The following is a 23,441-nucleotide window of genomic DNA, read 5'->3' as shown; positions in this document are numbered from 1 at the left end:
CACCTATGGCCTGTCAGGGAACTGTGAATAGAAGTAAGTTGGAAAAGACTACTCAGTGTAGTTTGCAAAGAAATGAATCGCTGCAGCCCTATAACGTATACCTCTTCATTACTCACCAAGTGGAGATGTTGACACCACCACTAGTCCTGACGACTCTAAACTTATTCGAAAGTAAGGAGTGGACACAGCCTGTGCAGTTGCAGGTGTGACAGAGTAGCTGGTATCAGATGGATATCTCTCCCACAAAGTTACAAAAACTAAACCAAAACAGATGAACAGATAAAAAACAATTTGACAGCACTTATAAGCAATATAGCAGAAAAAGTAACTGGAGGGGCTGCAACCCTTGAAAGAAGAGAAGGACACAAAGTAGTGCCACATGGACCTCTTTTCCTCTGGAGGGACTTTGCAATCCAGTGACACAATTATTCAGTTCAGTTCAGTTCAGTTGCTCAGTCGTGTCCAGCTCTCTGTGACCCCATGAACTGCAGCACGCCACGCCTCCCTGTCCATCACCAACTCCCGGAGTTCACTCAAACTCATGTCCATTGAGTTGGTGATGCCATCCAACCATCTCATCCTCTGGTATCCCCTTCTCCTCCTGCCCTCAATATTTCCCAGCATCAGAGTCTTCTCAAATGAGTCAGTTCTTCGCATCAGGTGGCCAAATTATTGGAGTTTCAGCTTCCGCATCAGTCCTTCCAATGAACACTCAGGACTGATCTCCTTTAGAATGGACTGGTTGGATCTCCTTGCAGTCCAAGGGACTCTCAAGAGTCTTCTCCAACACCACAGTTCAAAAGCATCAATTCTTCAGCACTCAGCTTTCTTTGTAGTCCAACTCTCACATCCATACATGACTACTGGAAAAACCATAGCCTTGGCTAGACAGACCTTTGTTGACAAAGTAATGTCTCTGCTTTTTAATATGCTGCCTAGGTTGGTCATAACTTTACTTCCAAGGAGTAAGCATCTTTTAATTTCATGGCTGCAATCACCATCTGCAGTGATTTTGGAGCCCCAAAAAATAAAGTCAGCAACTGTTTCCACTGTTTCCCCATCTGTTTGCCATGATGTGGTGGGACCGGATGTCATGATCTTAGTTTTCTGAATGTTGAGCTTTAAGCAAACTTTTTCACTGTCCTCTCTCACTTTCATCAAGAAGCTTTTTAGTTCTTCTTCACTTTTTTCCATAAAGATCGTGTCATCTGCACATCTGAGGTTATTGATATTTCTCCTGGCAGTCATGATTCCAGCTTGTGCTTCATCCAGCCCAGCGCTTCTCATGATGTACTCCGCATATCAGTTAAATAAGCAGGGTGACAATATACAGCCTTGATGTACTTCTTTTCCTATTTGGAACCAGTCTGTTGTTCCATGGCCAGTTCTAAATGTTGCTTCCTGACTTGCATACAGGTTTCTCAAGGGGCAGGTCAGGTGGTCTGGTATTCCCATCTCTTTCAGAATTTTCTACAGTTTATTGTGATCCACACAGTCAAAGGCTTTGGCATAGTCAATAAAGCAGAAATAGATGTTTTTTCTGGAACTCTCTTGCTTTTTTAATGATCCATCAGATGTTGGCAATTTGATCTCTGGTTCCTCTGTCTTTTGTAAAACCAGCTTGAACATCTGCAAGTTCACGGTTCACGAATTGCTGAAGCCTGGCTGGGAGAATTTTGAGCATCACTTTACTAGTGTGTGAGATGAGTGCAACCAAGCAAAGAGCAGCATCTTCCTGGGGTGAGGATACAGAGGTCACAGTTCAGGAACTGACAGAGAAGTTGGAAACTGAGTGAGGGTGGGGTCCCACAGTTTGTAACAGATTTCCCTAATTTGTTGACTGCTGAGCTGTACATGCCCAGAAATTAACCAAGAAATTAACCAAACAGCAGCAGCTGGAGGATGAACTTCTGAGCAAACTCTCCAGAAGCTTCCAGGTGCTGGGAGACCCCATGCACACTTCAAGTGCATGGGAAACACTTTGATGTCCTGGACAAATTCCAGGAGGGCCAAACTCTGGGAATAGCATCACACTCTCAAGTAACAGCAGACCTTTAAGCTCAGCTCTGAACAGGAGCAGGATTTATTCTCTCTGCCAATCAAAAACAATTTCACTCCTGTTGGGGGAAAATAATATCATCCAAAGCCTCTGTAGGTTTTCACCCACAAAGTCTGGCATCTAACTTAAATTAATGAAGAAACTAACTAACAAGAAAACCAACTAACTAACAAGAAACCAACCAACTAACAAGAAAAACTAACAATAGCAGTATCAAAAAGGGACTTTGAAATAACCATGATCAATATGTTCTAGAGACAAAGTGGGAGGAATGCTTTCAGCAAAGACTTGAAATCCATTTTTACAAATTGAGTGATAATTTTAAACTGAAAAATGCCCCCCCCCAAAAAAAAACCCTAACAGTACATTTAATAGGTGGGTTTAATGGCATATTGGAAACAGCAGGACTGAGAGTTAGTGACCAGGTCTGTGGAAAGTATATACATTCACACGAGAGCAAAGAGAAGCTGAAGAACAAGTCAGAAGTGGAACAAGATGGAAAGGGGGCCTGAAGAGTGTAACTGAGTCCCAGGAGGAGAGCAGTGGCAGAAGCAAGACCTGAGTCCTGGAGGGCTGGCTGAGAACTTTGCCAAAGTAGTGAAATATTACGTTGTAGTAGTGATACATTACATTGTAAATCCAACAGCCATTCGTAGTCTCAGGATAGAGGGAGAGAAAAACAAACCTAGCAATATTATGATCTGTGTGCTGAGAACTAAAAACGATTTTTCTTAAAATAATCCTGGGGAGGGGAGAAAGATATTATGTTCAGGAAAGAAACAGTGAGACTTTGGCTCTAAATTCAGCAGATATTATCAAAGCCCCAAACCCATGGAATGACTGAAAAGAAGAATGCTGGAGGAAAAAAGAAAAACATCAGAAAAAACCTACTGTTTATGCTTGGTACATGTTGCTGCTGCTGCTGCTGCTAAGTTGCTTCAGTCGTGTCCGACTCTGTGCGACCCCATAGGCGGCAGCCCACCAGGCTCCCCCGTCCCTGGGATTCTCCAGACAAGAACACTGGAGTGGGTTGCCATTGCCTTCTCCGTGGTACATGTTGCCCAGTGAAAATATCCTTCAGATAGTGCAAGGATGAATGGATGAAATTTCTAAGAATTCATCACCAGCCAACCTACCCTTCATGTGGAAGGAAAAAGTCCCCGGTTGGGAGTAAACTGGAGGAAGAAATAGGGAACACATGGGATGGGTAGTAAGAATAAAAGTAACAGTAACAACATATGGGAGAGAGTTAGCAGTAATAACAGTAACAACAAGAGTAACAAATCTGTTGTGTTTTTATGTGCCAGCAACAAACATTAAGACATGAAATTTATAAAATACATCAGTACAGTATAATTAGAAACATGAAATGCCTAAGAATAATTCTAGGTAGGTAAGCTAATTAGAAATAAACCAAATGAATATGAATCGATCAATAATATGTAAGCCCTCAATACAAAGAGTATTTATAGGCTCATAGATAAACCCAGTTGTGTGTGAGTGAAATGCAGTAAGAATTACACAGACACAACTACTTCAAAAGGTCTATTTGAGGGATCAGATGTAAATAGCGATCTAACCTGAGCACATCCCTTGGTTCTAAAGTGATACTGCTGTCAAAATAGGTCCAGTAGATATGCTTATATGGAATTTGACACTGGCCTGTTATCAGTCCCAGAATTTTAACTCCTAGAAATTATGAGCGAGATGCCTGGGCGTTTCTTGATCAGCAAATTCCTTTTGTGTTGACCGTTCATCATTAACAACTTGTATATTGATCCAAACAAGTGTAGGACTCAAATAATTTGAGGAGACTTCTGCATATTTGAAAACATACAGTGAATTTGTATGTATTATAGCCATCTTTTCATATGCCTTAAATTACTTATCCTTTTTTGGCCTTCTGGTAGAGTCATGGTAGTCTTCTACCTTCTTCTGTTGTGTCCAAGATACAGAAATTGATTATAATTATTTTTAGGCTAAATTTATTATTAAGAGTAGAAATCGTCGTTACATAGTGTCTCATAAGCTTTTCTTAAAAGTTGCCTTACTTTCTGAAAATGAGAAGCTGTATCAGGCCCATTTTTTTTTTCATTCTGTTCCAAAATTACATGCCAGTCATCTTATATTAGAATAAGGAACCAGAGTATGACAATGAGAGGTACAGGTTGGGTTCCTTATGTGATTGATCTCTGGGATGTCTATAGGTAATGCAAAGTCTTTTTGTCGACTTAGGGAAAGTGAACTCACAGGGTTCCAGCTTCATTTTATCAGCCTTTAAAAAAACACTTGATTGAAATGAGTTTCGACATTGCCTACTACCGTAATTTCATTGGTTCTATTAATACAGTGCACACTGGTATGTACTATACCATATATGAATTCCATACATATTTGACAATTGATGGCATTTTTCTTTCTCAAAATACATAAAATTTGATGTGTCTTAATATTGAACATAATTGATTTGATTTGTTTGGCCGCTAACTTGTGTCCAACTCTTCTGTGACCCCATGAACTGCCGGACTCCTCTGTCCGTGGATTTCTCAGCCAAAAACACAGGAGTGGGTTACCATTTCCTTCTCCAGGGGATCTTCCTGACCCAGGGATCAAACCCGCATCTCTTTCATTACAGGTGGTTTCTTTACTGCTAAACCACCAGGGAAGTCCTATCGATTTGATTAAGTGCATATAGATTATTCATTTTAACAGAAAACCCAATTCTAATCTTGCATTAATGTAATATTTGTCAGTAAATGGTTCCTAGATCTTTCTGACTATATTATGAAGATCTCCATTAAATAGAGCTAGTTAGTTAAAGTTCTGTGTTTTTTGTTTCGCTTTCGACTTACTGTTTACAACTACAATAAACCAGAGTAAATAATTTACTTTCTTCAAGCCTCCTACAATTTAATAAATTCACCCACTTTCTGGTTTTCACTATCCTTATTTATATTTCAGGTATTTTACTGTAAGAAATTATTTCCTTACTTTATTTAATAAATAAAAACACATCTATTATCTTGAATATGTTGTATATTTCTGTCACTTTTTTATAGTCTAAAAGGAACCATCTGTACTAATTGCAACTTTTAAAAATTTTAATGGAGTATAGTTAACTTCGTAATGTTGTATTAGTTTCTGCTGTACAGCAGATTGAATGAGTTATATGTATACATACATCCCCTCTGTTTTAGATTTACTTCCCATTTATCAACTTTTAACCTCAGCTTCTATTTGATAGAGAAAATCTGGAGGTAGAGAATTGAGCATAACAGTTTGTCCATCATATACAAGCAATTTTGCAGCCTAGCAAGTAGCAGCACATATAATAAACATCCTACAAACAACCCAATCAAAAATGGGCAGAAGACCTAAAGATATTTCTCCCAAGAAGACATATAGATGCCAAAAGACACATGAAAAGATGCTCAAAGTCATTAACTATCAGAGAAATGCAAATTAAAACTACAAAGTGGTACCCCCCTCACACCAGTCAGAATGGCCATCAGCCAAAAGTCTGTAAATAATAAATGTTGAAAAGGATGTGGAAAAAAGGAGAACTCTCCCACACTGTTGGTGGGAATGTTAATTGGTACAACCACATGGAGAAGAGTATGGAAGTTCCTTAAAACCTAAAAATAGAACTACCATATGACCCATCAGTCCCACTCTGGACATATATCTAGAGAAGAAAAAAACTCTAATTCAAAAAGATACATGTAAAAAAAAAAAGATACATGCACCTCTACAGTGTTCATAGCAGCACTGTTTACAGTAAGCAAGACAGGAAACAAGCTAGATATCTATTGACAGAGGAATGGATAAATAAAATATGGGGTGTGTGTGTGTGTGTGTATATATATATATATATACACACACACACACACATATATATATATATATATATATATATATATGTAACACACAGGATTACTCAGCCATAAAAAAGAATGAAAGCAATGCCATTTGCAATAACATGGATGGAACTACAGATTATCATACTAAGTGAAGTCAGAGAAAGACAAATATCACTTATCATCTTATATATGAAATTTAAAAGTACAGGTGTACTTATTTGTAAAACAGAAACAAACTAACAGACATAGAAAATAAACTTACGGTTACTGAAGGGAAAGGGGGAGGAATAAATTAGGAGTTTGGGATTATGGTACATATAGCAAAGTTCAGTAGTTTTTAGTATATTCACAATTAGCTATGCAACCATCACCACTATGTAACTTGAGAACATTTTTTTCATCTCCCAAAGAAACCCATAACTCTTGGCATATACCCCTCGCCCTGTTCTTCTAGCCCGTGGTGATCACTTATCTACATTTGTCTCTTGATTTGGCATTTAATTTAGATGGAATTATACAGTATGTGAGCTTCCCATGTGGCGCTAGTGGTAAGAACCTGCCTGCCAATGCAGGAGATGTAAGAGGTGCCGGTTCGGTCCCTGGGTTAGGAAGATCCCCTGGAGGAGGACATGACAACCCACTGCAGTATTCTTGCCTGGAGAATCCCAAGGACAGAGGAGCCTGGTGGGCTACAGTCCATAGGGCCACACGGAGTCAGACATGACTGAAGCGACTTAGCACACATGCACCCATATAGAATGTAACCTTTGGTAGCTGACTTCTTTCATGTAGTATAATGTTTCCAACTGTGTAACATGTGCCATTCATTTTTATGAGTAATAATATTCCATGGTATGGATAAAACACGTTTCCATTCATAATTTGATAGACATTTGGGTTGTTTCCTTTTTTAAAGTGTTATGAATAATGCTGATCTGAATGTTCCTATGTCCGTGTTTGGATATGTTTTCAATTCTCTCATGGATGTATCTCTCACGAGCTTCCCTGGTGGCTCAGAGGTTAAAGCATCTGCCTGCAGTGAGGAAGACCCGGGTTCAGTCCCTGGGTTGGGAAGATCCCCCGGAGAAGGAAATGGCAGCCCACTCCAGTATTCTTGCCTGGAGAATCCCATGGATGGAGGAGCCTGGCAGGCTACAGTCCATGGGGTCGCAAAGAGTCGGACCCGACTGAGGGACTTCACTTTCATGGATTATCTAGGAATGAAATTACTGAGTACCATGGCAACTCAAAGTTTAATTTAACTCTAAGCTTTGTTTAACTAAACTGCCAAACTATTTCCAAAATGACTGCATCATTTTACACTGCCACCAGCTGTGTATGAGGCGTCCAGTTTCTTCAGATTCTCGTCAGCGCCTGTTAGCATCCCCTTTTTGCTGTAGCTGTCCTGTGCTTACAAAGTGACCTCTCATCATGGTTTTCATAAAGCTTCTTTTAAGCCAAATTTATCAAACTTGTTTGCTATCTCAAATAATTCACTTTGATTGTGGATTCAGATTCTTATATTAAAATTCTTTTGAGTCATCCATTTCTTAAAAATGGCTTTTTCTTGAAAGAGAAGCATTTTCACAGTATTAGAAGTTCAGTTTCTTTTTTCCCCCTGGAAATTCTTTAGTTAACTGCATGAGAACTATGTCCACATAGATCAATCAGAGCAGGAGCTCTGTTCAGTTGATATCTGTCTGCCCAGATCAGCATTCCTAGGGTACAGAAAGTGAGAGACTTCTTTCACTAATTGAAAAGACTGTTTTTTTTAACATGCAAAGAAAACTAGTAGTTACAATCCTACCACTTGACATAGATGGAAATGGACACAGAAACCTAATCCCAGAACAGGAAGGGCTATTCTTTATTATGGACATTTTCTTGAATGATATGAACTTTTGTAGCTCACTAACAGACAGAAAAACCAGATTTTCTGTCATCTGCCACCCAGCTCTCAATACACCTCTGAGATTTTTCTATCGACCCGATTTCATCTGTAGACAGACCCTCTGTTGTTGCTGCCACTGGCCACAGACAAAGCAAAAGAAGAGCCAGATTCACCAGGAAGCAGAACCAGCAGCAAACAAAACAAGGCCAGAGTTAAGAAAACAGAAATTGAAAGCAACGTTCTCGTGTCTCTTGATATTGAATTCAGAAGCCAGAAAAAGCCATCACTGGGCTCAGCATTCACAGGGCGCCCTGCCCAGAGGTCCAGCAGATGTCCATCTGGGCGTTTTTACAGGATCTCTGACACTCTTGAAACATAATCCCCAAATTTAAAACAGTTGTCAGAAAAATATATAGGAAATGTCAAAATTTTAACTCATTAGTGAGCAAACCAACAGAGAGACAAACTGGTTCCTCAGATGACATGCATATAGACACAAATATATAGTCATTGGGGAAAAAAAAAGAGAATGCTGGAACATTGTCCAGTTTGATCCCAACTGGATCATGTTCTCTAGGTCAATAAAACCCTATCCTTTGGAGTTATCCTCACTACCAGGTAGTGATCATTTGCTCCTTATAAGTTCTTTTCAGGTTAACATCTTTTTTATTGTTCAGTCACCTAGTCATGTCCCACTCTTTGCGACCCATCTTCATAGCATCTTTTACAGAGTTGTAACAATTTTGAACCAGAAGTATTATAAGAGTAAGTAATAAGTCAATAAATATTCCATTCCCTCAGAGAGTCAGATGCTTTTATGCCCTTGAGGTTCTTAGTAGATAATCCTTAAACATGGCATTAAGATGTAAAGCAGTTTTGTTTTGTTTTCCGAATCTCATTTCCAAGTTTAGATTTTTCCTTTCTTAACAGGTAGGAGGCAGGTATCACTCTGAGAAACTGGGTAAGTGGCATGCTCTTAATGTAATGTGCTAGGAAAAGCAGTTTTTTTCATTGGGTTGAATACATTTTTGAGAGTCTTTTCAGACAAACCCCAGCAGTTCACAAGAAAGGTACATAAATTCAGAGTCAAGGCCTGCAATGAGGTGGAAAAAAGCCATGAAAATTGGCAGAACATAGAAGAAAGTAAAACTTGGAGCCAGCTGAGACACCTAGAGAGTCGGTCTCCCGAAGTTACAGTGTGGGGAGCAGGGGTCAAGAACTCCGGTTTTAGTGATGAAAGAGAATGAAAGTCTTGCCAGGAGGCACAAGGTGGGAAAACCTATGAGACCAGAGTGTCCCAGGATCAACAGAATCAAATGCTTTGTCTAATACATGATGTATGAAGATGTCAAAAGGACGAGGACTGAAAAATAGTAGGATTTTGCCATGTGGAGTCATTTTTTGACTTTGATGAAAGGAAAAGGCAGTATGGATGAAATGCTGGTGACAGAGCCTGGTTTTGGTTAGTTTAGGAGAGAATAGAGAGAGAGAGGACATACAGCCCAGAGGTTTCAGCACAAGGTCAGTAGCTAGGGAAAGTCTTCCAAAGAAGGAAGGAGGGGTTTTTGTTTGATCTTTAAAGATGGGTTGTGTCAGCCTGTTTGTATAGTGAGAACTCACTTATTCAGTTTCAATTTAGGGGCTTCCCAGGTGGGTAAAGAATCCACCTACCAATACAGGAGACACAGTTTGATCCCTGGGTTGGGAAGATCCCCTGCAGGAAGAAAAGGCAACCCTCTCCCGTGTTCTTGCCTGGAAAATTCTGTTGGCAGAGGAGCTTGGCGGGCTATAGTTCATGGAACTGCAAGGAGTCAGACACAGCTGAGCAAAGGAACGAACTTCCCTTACTCAGCAATGGGAGGAATGCTGCAAATGTTTAGTGTGCGCTGATATTAAGTATCCAAGTCATACTGTGACTGGTACAAAATATAAAATACAGGGGTGGGAGGCACTAGTCAGTGCTTGATAGAGACCCCCAAAAAGCTTTATAAGGCAAAAGCCCTTTAGGGCATCTTGAAGGACTCAGGCACATCTACAGGACAGGAATCAGTTTTTGGATGATGGAAGCAGAATAAAGGAGAAACAGGCCAACAGAGGTAAATCTGTGCTAAGACTCTGACCTTTCCTTTGGTTTAATTGATCTGGCTGGTTAGACCCAGCTCCACGCCTCTCCCTTCAGTTAGCCAACAGAATTGAAAATGCTCTAACATGTTCCATTTGAACATATGATGCTCTAGATTCTTCAGGAAACTATTCAGATCACATAATAATGATTTTTGAGCCCCTAAACAAAATATTTTATTTTTTGAGGAAAAAAAATGTCTTACTTATTCATAAACTTACTTTTAACATAACTTCTTAAATCACCCCCCACCAAAAAATGGTAATTGTTTACTGTACATATTTATCTGATTTTTTCAGAATTTTTATTTGTTGCCATCGTAGAACATTTCGTTGCTGTAATTAAATATCCAAGAAAAATTTGTGAATCTTTGTCATTCATTGGATACATTTTTATAATAGAACTATTATAGAAAACACCTTCCTGTTCTTTCAAACTTCTCTATAACCTAAATAACAGCATCTAAAATTTAACAATAGTACTTTTGTGCAGTGATTTTTAAAATGCAGTTTGAGAGTTGTGATATGGTTCTGTTTTCGTGAATCATGTGGAGAAAAAAGGTGTGTGTTGGTTTATCTGTACTTTACAATAAAGGTAAAAATACAATCACTAGAAAAGACGATTTCAGTAACCACTGTGGGGAGTGTGCTGAGGAGACTGATGAGAGATGAAAAACTATGGGTTTCTCAGTCGCAGGTGTTTGCTTGAAGATGGGTATTATAGTGGTGAAATTGACCAAATCCTGTCATTTCTGTATATCCTTCAGCAGAATCGTGTGAATAAAATAGTAGAGAAACCAGACACTAAGAGAGGACTTGAGCAGGATCACAGAGTTAGGAAATACATTCACACAAATTGGTGAGGACACGAAATAAATGGGCCATTATATTTATCTGAAAAGGAAGTCCACTAGAGTTGGGTATGTAAACCTCTCAGAAATCAGTGTTAAATTGATCATATGTAAAACTGTCCTTTTCATGATTGTAAAAAGAGACTGCATAACGTGCGTAGCGAAACTACCAGGTTTGCGAATCGCTTTAAAAAGCATTTGGCTTGATGAAAAGGTGATCAGAGTAAAGGGAAGCAATATGAATATCTGAACGCTGTCACGTGAATGTCGGCATGGACCGACTCAAGAAACACAGCTAGGGTTTACCACTCCCAGTTATTCTGGTCAAACCAGGTCTCAGTGTCCGCTCACGGCCTCTGAAGGGACCCTAAGGTCCAGACAGTCCTCTGTTTTCCCTGCCTTCTGAGCCCCCACACCAGTTTTCCTTTCTGCTGAAATGCTCATTGTGTGTGTAACCACAGACATGTTACATGATCACCAAGGCTTCCTGTTTTATTGTTTCTCATCATATCAGGGTCTGTTCTGGCTTGTATAAGAAGTGTCATCATTTAAGCTATATTCAGTGATATCTTTAGTATTTCCAGACAAGAAATAGAAAGTCCAGATGGTGGTAAAGGTCATGGGAGCCAGTTTTTGCAGATATTTTGAGGACACATAAAATAAGAGGGCCATTTCAAAGATATCAAACAGGCCTTTTTTGGACCAAAAAAGGGATAGTCTATGTCAATAATGGAAAAGCATAAGCAACACAGTTAAGACAGAAAGAATCCTACTCCCCTGGCCCTCTCTGCCCCGCCTTCGACTCTAGCTCATGGACACACCTTTGCTTGGGCAGGTAGAGAGGTCTGTCCATTAACCTTCTATGGTGCCTGAGCAGAAATTCATTCATTTGGGAAAGAAGTCCAGTGATCTTGTCAGATACACTGAGAAAAGCTCAGGACACAGACAAGTAAGTTTTGCAGAAAGGAACGAAAACGGGGACATCTGGACCCGGAACCTGTGGGTTTGAAGATTCCAAGGATGAAAATGAGAGAAAACTTGTGTGGAGGAGATAGACCAGGAGGGGCTAAGCAAGGAGAAGGGGAGAGGCTGGGGGGTTTGCCAGATTAACAGCCTTTCCTGGGTTCACTAAGCCTCAGAGAATAAAAGATGTGCCCATGAGTTGGAATCCCAAAGAGAAACCAGCACAAACAAACGCTGTTTTCATTTTTTTTTTAAACCTTGTCGTATGGCAAATTCAGAGTATCCATTTTTAACAATATTTTTCCCTCAGAAATGCATATGGACTTATCTCATTGACTGAAATATTTTAGCTTTTCCCTGAAAGTAACAGAGGAACTATTGGCAAAATTGATCAGTTACATCTACTTCCCTGTTGCTAGCCTCTGTTGCATTTCCTGTTCCTCTCTTCCAGGAGTTGATAGATGACTCTGTGTTGAAATGCTTGTTGCTTCAAGCTGCATCCAGTAAACATTTGACAGTGGTGATGTGATCTTAAGAGTATTCGTAGCTGTAGGACTACTACTCAACTGGCTTTTCACTCTAGAATTTTGCCTGGATTATTTCAAAATGAATGAGATTTAGAGTTTCAGTTATGCTGACCTGTAATTTATGGATGCATATATGTTTTTACTTTGTAAATATAGTTCATTTACCCCTAAAATGCAAGGCAGACGGATGGGGACTTCCGGAAGAGCCATCACCAAGAGCACAAGCATGAGCGGAGAGATGTACACACTGGAGCATAATGATGGCAGCCAGTCGGACACAGCTGTGGGCACCGTTGGAGCAGGTGGGAAGAAGAGGAGGTCCAGCCTGAGTGCCAAAGTGGTTGCCATAGTGTCTCGAAGGAGCAGAAGCACATCCCAGCTGAGCCAAACAGGTGAGTGATACGAACTCCAGTATCTCAAGTTCTTGCTAGAAAGACAGAGTTGATCCTCATGCTGTGTCTTGTGATGGGCTTTACAGTGTATCAGTTCTTTGCGAAGAATGTTTATTTCTGTTTCTGGAAACCTGTTCCATGTGTGAGTTTATTCTTCTTTTCTGTGCAACTGTCTAACAGGGTATCATTTGTCAACCCTAAAGCGGTCAGATGTTTTGGTTTAAGTGAAAAAAAAAATAAGCCATGTTTACAAATATGCAAGGAAATGCAAAGAAATATTAAAGAACCAAATTGTTTGAAATGCAAGAAAAGCAACAGGATTCTCCTTTTCAAAATGTTCCTTAATGCAATTACTTCTAATTTAGACTAACTCCATTTTGTTATAGAAAAGAAGGTCAGTTGTACAACTTGAAAAAGTATGTGAATGTAATAACTGGTCTGTGATTGCTATATTTTCAATGCAAGTTAAAAATCTAGCGGTTATTTTTACTTTAGAAAAAAAATGGGTCAGTGTATTCATGCAAGGAATAATGTTTTAGTACAAATTTGAGTTTCAAACATTTTCTACTTCTTATAAATCTTAAAAGCTTTATGTCCACAAGGTATGTAGAAGAAAGCAAACACAGAAGGGAGGATGGTTATTTATATATTCTAAAATATAAAAAAAACTGCCTGAAATTATATAACATTTGATCTTACATATTAGATACTTTGTTACTAGGCTGAGTACTGCAGAAAACCCGAGGTAAGTGAAATATGCAGCTGATATCAATTGTCAGCACTTGTTTCTCCTGCCATAATCTTAGTTCCATTTTTTGTTCCTTAAGAGTGAAAGTCTTATTGTAAAATTTACTTGTGCTAAAACACTTTCATGACATGCTTTTTTATAGTTAACTTGGCATCCTGGAAACTACATGTTTTATATTATGCATTTTACTGGACAAAATGACGAATAAATTAGAAACTGGAAATTTTGAGCCATTCAGAAATTGAACTAGCACACATAGCTGTTTATCAGAACAGAGGTTTGTCTTTCTGAAAATCATAGGATTAGAAAGGACCTACATTAGCCAGGGTCTAGGAGCTGCCTCTCTGCTGTCCCAGGGGGTTGGGCTGTTCATTTTGAAGAAAAATCATGTGTCTTCCTTGGGGTTCTACTTCCATAGGAGTAAGAGGTGTTTTTTCATTTCTTTTGCTTCTTTTATTTTTGACACTGGTGCTTAGTGGTTTGTAGGATTGATGTAATAAATGATCCTTTCCAGTGTGGGGTGCGGATGGACTTTGACCACCGCATTTCAAATCACTTTATCACTTGGATGAAATGGAAATTCTCTTTAATGTCCTTCTAGGGAACCAGTGTTTGCTGCAAGTTTGGGGATGGCTTATCTTCTTCCACAGCTTCCACAGTCGGTCTCTTCTCAGTTTCCCCCATAGTTAGTGTGAGTGGAGTTACCTTTTCTTAGAATAAAACAGCGATAATTAAACATAAGAATTATACCTGGGGCACTGCTTTGCAGGTAATAGATTCAAATGAATGACACTGAAACCCTCAACCCCTTTAGTTTAAATTTTATCCCAATTTTAATCTTTGCTGAATTTTGAATATCTCCCTCCCACAAGTTGCATGGTTAGTAACTTCCACTGAATACCCTGGTTTCAGAGATCAGGTTTCAAGGTACAGGGGCAGAAAGGATGACAAGGCCAAGACAACAAAATAGTTCCCTTCGAAGTGACTGAAGGGATGAAAGGTGACTGGCCCTCGGGCTCAGTTTGCCTGTGTAGTGGGTGGTTTGACTGAAAGTCCACCTCTGAACTTTCCAGGTGTAGGAACTGATGTTTCTTCTACTGTGTCATAATTGTATCTTACATTTGATGACAGGTTTTCTCATTCTTCTTGATCTTCCCAAAGTAATTGACCAACAGTGACAAACCTCAGTTAACTCTCCTCTTTGTTTCAGTAGATGGCCTGGTGTGTCTCCCTATTGCTTCTTTTCCAAGTGATTTCTACCCCCTTTTTCAGTGGTTGTATTCTCTCCTGTGAAGAGTCACCAAAATTCAGAATTCTCACTCTAAGGAATCTTATTCTTTGTTGCTTCAGCTACTGTGTGAAAGTGAAAGTCGCTCAGTCGTGTCCAGCTCTTTGCAACCCCATAGACGATACAGTCCAAGGGATTCTCCAGGCCAGAATACTGGAGTGCGTACCTTTTCCCTTCTCCAGGGGATCTTCACAGCCCAGGGATCAAACCCAGGTCTCCTGCATTGCAGGCAGATTTTTTTACCAGCTGAGCCACAAGGGAAGCCCAAGAATACTGGAGTGGGTAGCCTGTCCCTTCTCCAGAGGATCTTCCCAACCCAGGAATCAAACCAGGGTCTCCTGCATTGCAGGCAGATTCTTTACCAAATGAGCTATCAAGACTGTATATGATCATCAAATTTATTTTTCCATATTTGTCCTCCAAAGACTTATTCCTTAATTTTAACTTCTTATAAGAAAGCCCCTTGGATGGCCTACTTTAAATAAGTGGAACATCTCCACAAATCTGAATTTCGAGGACTTCCTTTCAATAATGCCACAGAATGTATAGTTACAAACCCTTAGAATAGTTTTCTACTTTTTAAAATTTTCCTTTAATTTGCTTTTCCCCAGGTCCATCATTCCAGAGAAAGCTATGTGATACTTGTCCAATTGTAAGAAACATTATTATAATTGATTTAGATGTCTTTAGTGTGAATTGAACCCAATAATTGCAGACAGGTGAGGGTTTCAGGGGGGCTCCTAAATATATGTATATTTAAGACAAATTTTAAAAATATATTTCATTAAAATATCGTTGATTTACAATGTTGTATTAATTTCTGTTTTACAGCAAAGTGATTCACCTATATATATACTATAATGCGTGTGTGCGTGTTCAGTCAGTCATGTCAGTCTCTTTGCGACCTTATGGACTGTAGCCCACCAGGCTCCTCTCTCCGTGGGATTGTCTAGACAAGAATACTGGAGTGGGTTGCCATTTCCTCTCTGGGGCAGATTCTTTACCAATGAGCCACCTGGGAAGCCCAATATTATAATATATGTATATGTACATATACGTATATTATGTTTCATATTCTTTTCCATGATGGTTTATCATAGGATACTGCATTTAGTTCCCTGTGCTATGCAATAGGATCTTAGTGTGTATCCATCCTACCTATATATAATCATTTGTGTCTACTAATCCTGAACTCACAATCCATTCCTCCCCAAGTTGCCTCCCTCTTGGCAACCACAAGTCTCTCCTTTATATCTGTCCCTTTCTGTTTTGTGAATAAATTCATTTATGTTGTATGTTAGAGTCCACATATAAATGATATCATGTGTTATTTTTCTTTCTCTGCCTTACTTCAGTTAGTATGATAATCTTGAGGTCCAGCCATGTTGCTGCAAATAGATTTATTTCATCCTTTTTTATCCTTTTTTATATCCCATTGCATATATGTACCACATCTTTAACCATTTAGCTAAGACAGATTGTCTAATGGTGTCAATTAATCAAAGATTTGGAAGAAGAAAGCAGTGTTAACTTACGTATTAAAGCAAACTGGGTATTCTGTGGAATAGAATGTATTATGTTTAATGTAAATGTCTTCTTATGTTTGTAAAAAAAAAAAAACAACAAACAAACATTAAGGGCTTCTATGTCAGTGAGTCTCTGAGATCTTCCCCAAGCACCTCTGCCACACAGATGATGGATAATCAGGGAAACATTACGCATTCAGAAGTAATGTTTAACCAGCTCTTTGTAGAATGGGAGATTTCAAGTATGTGGTTCTATTTATTTTTCTTTTTATAGCCACAGGTTTGCTCAAGGAGTTTATTTGATTCTTTGTTCAAAATCAAGTAAAATGTATTTCCAAAAAGTGAAGAGCATAGTAAATTATATATATACATACATGTATGTAGTAAATTATATATGTGATATGTAAGTATGTTACATTTACTTTGCGCTTATGTGTAACTTGCTGTGCACCTCAATATATTTACTGTGCTCTTCAATTATGTATAATCATTTATGGAGAATATTTCAAGTATAAACAATGCTAATATTTTAAAATCACCTTTAGCACAGTATTCATAATGAAAGTAGGTATTTTTCAAATGTATTTTTTAACTAGGAGAGTGATATAAATAGAAATGTTTCCAAAAATGCTACCGCTGATAAATGGCTTCAAACCATCAGGCACATAACTCAAAGCTTGTTCAGGGTGCAACAGCTGAATTAGATTGAAAAGGGTGGGACGAGTGGGAAGAAAAGGAAACTTTAAGAAAAATCTCCTGATCTAGGAGTGTTTTGGAACTGAATGAAGCTCTGGTTCACTCAATGTAGGGCCAGGCCTTAGGATATGAGGAGGTTTGGGGCCTAATGTAGGTATAGCCTGGCCTGTATAGCCTGAGGTTTGCCTCACTAAGAATGAAGGCTCTTTTGAGAAAGATCATCCTTACGTACACCCTGTATTTACCTACAAGTGAAGATAATTGTGGTGATAGTTATCATAATAACGATAAGTATTCATATATCTAAATGATTGAATCCAGGATATTTGCATTTCTAGAGCTTTTTCCATGTACCCCTAAGTTATACAGGTACAGGTGTGTGTGTATAACTTCAATCCATGATTGGTGACAAAAACATGTGATTAGAACTTTTAGCTTTAAATGTAAAAGTATTATCAGCTTTATAGGCTAGAAACTACTTAATTTACTTTACCATATTATTGAATATCTGTCTTTCCAGGACTGTACCAGGAACAATGGGTATTTCAAAATTTAGAAGCATCATTCCCAGTGGGGAGAAATAATTAACATTCGAAATAAACAAGAATTGAAGAACTCAGTAAGAAAATGTAAAGCCACATGCCAAATGTAATAAAACCCAGTGCCATTTATGTGTATTACCAAGGGAAGTGGGAAGACAAATTGGTCAAAGGACTAAATTTCTTAGGATAAGAACGCATGCAGAATTGGCAGCTAATTATAGTCTAGACATTTAATGTAATTATTATTTGTTATATCATTAACAACTGATGATACTTCATTAACTAGATTAATATCATCTTTTCCTACATACTGGCAGGATTTTGGTGATTGTACATTGATTAAATGATGGAAGATGTTGCAGAACGTTGTTATACTGTCAAATTAATTATCATGTACTAAGACCATACTAAAAAAGTCATTTCTGTGTTCCTTTAAGAACAGATATTTTGTACCGTTCCAACATTTTCCGCCATCCACATTTCTGTTTCCCCTGTGCAAATCCTTTCTTTAAAGACCTGCTCAAAATCCTCTTGAGTCATCTCGTGGTGTTATTTCAAGATTTTCTAGTCTCTTTTTTTCTCTGAATTCCTGTAGATCCTGACTTCACTGTCAACTTGCTGCAAACCCAGACATTCTGGGGCCACTGCCATGAGCAAAGCAATAAGGAAAAAATGATTAATAAAAATTTTCACCTGGACACAGATAAACAAACAAGCAAAAATAAAAAAAATGCAGTGACCTGAAAATGATTCACACTCCCTCTGAGAGAAATCTGAGTCTATATATAAAAGTACCTTCCAGCCACACTGTGCTTCTTCCTGTTGTCCTGTGTACACCAGGGTGTGGGGGACAGGGCCCAGGTCCCCACGGACTGCACTGAGTCCAGAAGCCCAGCTATGCTTGCGCCTTCTGCTTTCCTGACCCGACACATTTAGCGTCATCTATTCTAGGCTCAGACATTTCCAAAAGACTGAAGTTGTAGGCCTGCCTTCCTGCTGCTGTTTTTCTTCAGAAATCCTGAAGCAAGGAAGCATAAGATAATTTTGTGGCAATTATTAACAAGCCAGTAATTTTGTGGAAAGGGGAAGAGAAAATACTGGAAGAAAAATACAAGATGTATGTCAATAAATTACCTAGCCTGTGAACCCAATTTGGCTGAAGCAAAGATGTATGAAAGAGCTGTAATGGGAAATACGTTTTGGAAAGAAGATTGGAGCCAGGCCTTGAAACCATCTAAAGGACTCTGCTCACTATTTTTATGGAGAGCTTTTAATTGAGAATAGAAGAAACAAAACTGTGTCCCCAGAAGCTTAAGTGGAGGCAAGATGTGCAGAATAGCGAGGAAGCAGAAAGGTCAGGGTGAGGCTAGTGAATGAAATGGAATAATGTGGCGTAGGTAGAAAAAGAGCCATAAAGAGGGGCAGGGCTGAGCTTGTTGCAACAAAGTAGGGACCCAAACGGAGAGAGGACAAAATGAGAGAGCCACGTTTAGGGGTAACTGGTGAGAGAATGGGGGGGGGGGGGTGGGTCAGGATTCAGGCAAAGAGTGAGTGAGCAAGGAGAAGGAGAAATAGACCCAAGGGAAGGCAGGGTTTCCCAGAGCGGCTGCTGAATCCCCAGAAAGACAGGGAAGCCAGGGAGTGAGAACAGACTGCTGGAGTTTGCACCTACAGGGTCGCTCTGCCCTGCCCAGGGGGAGAGGACAGGGGTCCTCAGTGTGGGCGGCTCGCCAGAGGGGAGACCGTTCCTCTCTCCCTTCGGTCCACATTTCAGGTGGAACCACCATCTCCTAGATTTGGGATGGGCCTGCTGGAGATCAGGCTGGAGAGTCTACCGTGAGATATAGCGGGGATTCCCCCCAAACCCTAAAACCTATCAGATGATGGGGCTGGAAAGATGAGAGAGAGGAAATTATTACGAACTTATCTTCAGAAGGCATCATGAAGGGAAGAGCTCACTGTGAACAGTCTGTGTTATATTCATTCTACCAGCATTTATTGACTATTTTTCATGTACCAGACTGTCATCAAAAGGATGTTAGGAGCAGGTAAAGTGTGTGCGTGTGTGCACATGTGTGCACACACGTGTCTCAGAACAAAGGGGATCTGGGCATTTTTCCAGGATAATATGTGGAAGAGGCACCTCTGGGTGAAGACATGGAAAAATGTGAGATATAATACAAAGAATTTAAAGTATTGGAGCAAAATCCCAAAGAGCAAAGTAGTTAATTTGAGCACACAAAGTTATTCTTCGAGAGAGGGAAGATGGTTCTGTCCCTGTTTGATAGAAAAGAGGAAATGGTTGAAATCCAGAGGAGTATTGCAGTGGGGTTCCTGAGTAGCGAAGGAGCCTGTGTCCAGGGAGATGCGGGTGGAGGGAGGGTTCAGGGTGAAGAGCACAGTAGTGAGATGGTCACTTGTGTGGATCAGAGTACGGCCAACCTGTACCCACATTCCTGAGTTTGGATGACAGAAGTCTCCAAAATAGGTTTAGAAACATCTTCCAGGGTCCGTGTCATCCCTGCAGGCTTCCAATTCATCGTGGCTGTTCTTCTATCTTTCAAGTCATCCCTGAAGTTTCTGCATCTCTGCTGTCCTCCCAGGATTTCGGCAGTCATTGCTGAGTCTGAGTTCTTGTGGATTCTGACATGAGGAGTGGTTGGATCCAGACCCATTTTGGAAGTTCACTGTCTTGGGATGCCATCTGCTCCTTAGGTGACTGTCTCCACTGCGAATATTAGTCTCATTGGAGAAAAGGGAAGTCCTGCCTTCTCTCTTATCTGTGGATATTCTCCTTCCCAAGGCAGAGAGCAGACATTTTTCTCACTCAGAATATGGGTCAAGGACTTCCCTGGTGGTCCAGTGGTTAAGACTCTGCCTTCCAATGCAGGGAGTGCAAGTTCAGTCCCTGGTTGGGAAGCTGAGATCCCACCAAAAGTCCAGAACATAAAAACAGAAGTAGCAGGGTGCGTGCGTACAGTCGCTCATTGTGTCTAACTCTTTGTAACCCCATGGCCGTGGACTGTCGCCCATCAGGCTCCTCTGTCCATGGGATTTCCTAGCAAGATTACTGTAGTGGGTTGCCATTTTCTCCTCCAGGGGATCCTCCCTACCCAGGGATCGAACCCTCTGCATTGGCAGGCAGATTCTGTACCACTGACTTACCTGGGAAGCCCGTGAGGTAATAGTGTAACAAATTCAATAGAGACTTTGAAAATGGTACACATTAGGGAAAAAAAGAATATGGATCAAAAAGACTTTTTTTTTGCTTTGGCAATTTAGCTCAAGGAAATTATTTCATTACCATCATGGGGATGAAAAGAAACATTTCAGAAGGTCCATAGAGTATTAAAAACTGTATAGATAGAGTTCATTATTCTACAAAATCATACAGGTAAAAACTTAAGTATTCCAAGAACTTTTAGCTAGACTTATGGATAGTTCATTTCAGAATAGCTTAATAAGAGTTAATGAATATCCAAGGCATATCTCTAACTTCTCAAGACATAGATAGAAACTAACCATAGCACCCTTGATCCATTGTCAAGAAAAGGACAATATACATAAACCTTGAACTGTAATCCACTTATCCCTTTAGGAATAGTTCCTGAAAAAGCTAATTTACCCATGAGCTCAAGGCATTAAGATTTATGTTGTTCATAGTCAATAAGCATTCCAAGAAAATGTCCAAGTTATTAAGTGCTCTTCTGCTTATCTTTTTTCAGTTTTCTTCTTCAAAACCACATAGTTAAGGCAAGTCATAAACCACGCACCAGCTTAGACTTTATACTTTATTTACTCGGAGAAAATGATTGTCTTACATTTCTCTTAGGACTTGTTTTTAATCTTTCCAAGCTATCCAATTTGCCAGAATATTCTGCATGGTTTAAATCTAGTGCTTCTTTGTATGTACTCTCTGCCTGTTCCTTTGCACAAGCAATTGTAGAGCTGGAGGAGAGGGGGCCACCGTGATTTTATTGGACAGTCTAAGAAAAGTTTTCTTGACTCTGCTGATGTTAATACTGGAAGCAAAACAATTTTACAAAGAACGGGCATCCCTCCTCCAAAGTTTCAGAAACTGAGAGATACTGTAGATGAAAATCTTGCTGAAATTGAAGTTCCTTGTTTGTGCCTCATTCAGTCATTTAATAGTGCTCGGGAAACATTCTGAGAAACGCCATGTTTCATGTTCTTTGTTTCCTGAACACACGGTCATGGTGCCAGAAATGATTTTCGGTCTGCAAAACCATCAGATGAATGTAAGCATGGGTTCTTTTGTTTACCGCTGCTGTCTGGCTTAGGAATTCACTACTGTTAATAGAGATTTAATGCCGCAAGAGTAACTCATCTGCATCAAGAGATGCCCTAATAAGGATTCGTAGTTTTAAACATACGCCAGCTGCTCTATTTTTGTTCTCTTCCTTGCTCTGAACTATAAATTTTGGTGTGGCTAATAGGTAGATACACATTTAGTTTGGCTTGGCAGAAAAGAGTGGAATTCATTTTTATAATTAATTTGAATTTTAGGACTTGGAGGAAGAAAGAAATAAATTTATTAAGTAACTTAAAAGCATAATACTAAGTATACCTTTAATTATAAATTCTTTTATAATTATAAATTCTTGTTGACCGGTACTAAGGTAATTTTTACACATGAGATCAGTTTCAGAATGGATGTTCTAAAGTATTTCAGATAGCTCAAATGTAACAAGAAATATGTCTGATTATTTTTCCAGATGACCAATTTCAGTGCATCCTCATCTAATGCAGACTGGCTTTCAATAAAGATTTTTTAATTGATTTCTTTGTTAATGATTTTTTTTTTCAGTTTTAAACCCAAAAAGAGTAAAACAAAGATTCATCAAACTCCTGTAGTATCACCACTTATTGCAAATTCACTGCAAAAATATTAGGAATGTATGATTAGCTAATCTTTTATGCATTTTACTATTAGTATTGATAAGCCATCAGCAATTAAAGCTATTATTTATTAATTACCATCAGCCAGCTGGCATTTTAATTATTTTACATATATTAATGTCTGTGGTTCTCAAGACACAGCCACGAGACACTATTATTATTGATACTTTATGAGTTTCATGACTTGTCCAAGGCCAAACCACCCTTAGAAGTTCAAGTAGAACTTATGTTCGTAACCACTTCACTGTAATCTCATTCAACTGCATGGAGACACAGAGAAATACCTTTCTTTTTTGCCTCTTTTAGAAACAATCATAGTTTCATAATATTTCATTTTGTTCTAAAATATGGCCTGTTTTTTGGCTTTTAAAATAACCTGTGTTTAGGATGACCACTGCAGAAGGTTTGTCTAGGGTTGATTTGGGGAAAGGTGGATCAGTGTGAAAGGAATCACAGTGCTTTGTTTCTAGGAGTCAGTGGTTTAGGGGATGGGATGTCAGACATGAGCGTGTGTGATGCTGCCTTTTAAGGAGAGAGTGATTATTGGAAAAAAGCATTATTTGTCACTTTGGTCCAGTTTGCAGTGGGGGCAGTGATTGGAAAGGGTTTTTGAGGAGATTGAGGATCCTCAGCATATAAATGGCAACTGGGGTCAGTGAATGTGCTTAGGAAGAAAATGCAGGTCTATTTTCTAGATCCTCTTCCAAAAGGGAAGTAGATCTATAAAGCAGAAGAAAACAGAAAGGGGAAGGCCTTTCTGAGCCTGAGTTTCCCCAACTCTGAAATGGAATGCTAAACCGCACCGACCTGAGAATACTGTTGAGAAGATTAAATGAGCATCTGTGTTGAGTTTAGCAAATGACCTGGCATATGAAAAGGAATCAATAATAATGGTTAGTGACTTTAATAACTCTGAGAAAACAAAGATAAGAATAGCAAGCAAAGAACAGTGTCGGTGGCATCGCTCATGGGGTGGGAGGAGACTGGACCCTTTCTGCATCAGTGCTTCCAAAGTTCCTCCTGTCCGACACCCTCTGAGGAGCTGGTGGGGTCGTAG

At 39.3% G+C, this 23,441-nt stretch overlaps 1 protein-coding gene across 44 annotated transcripts in view; it reads left to right on the top strand.

Annotated features, from left to right (window-relative positions):
* Positions 1–23,441, top strand: part of RIMS1 (regulating synaptic membrane exocytosis 1) — a 599,063-nt gene that overhangs the window by 512,653 nt on the left and 62,969 nt on the right. For 22 of the 44 annotated variants that reach the window (XM_060393556.1, XM_060393558.1, XM_060393557.1 and 19 more), the window contains one exon: positions 12,429–12,664. The exons of 15 other annotated variants lie outside the window; for them this stretch is intronic. In XM_060393556.1, the coding sequence (XP_060249539.1) occupies positions 12,429–12,664 (236 nt within the window). The remainder of the gene's footprint in view (positions 1–12,428; positions 12,665–23,441) is intronic. 7 more of the 44 variants (XM_060393554.1, XM_060393551.1, XM_060393568.1 and 4 more) reach the window with 2 other exon arrangements.

This window comes from Ovis aries, chromosome 9, assembly GCF_016772045.2.
Source record: "Ovis aries strain OAR_USU_Benz2616 breed Rambouillet chromosome 9, ARS-UI_Ramb_v3.0, whole genome shotgun sequence".
Taxonomy (NCBI): Eukaryota; Metazoa; Chordata; class Mammalia; order Artiodactyla; family Bovidae; genus Ovis; species Ovis aries.
This window is presented reverse-complemented; position numbering and strand designations above follow the sequence as displayed.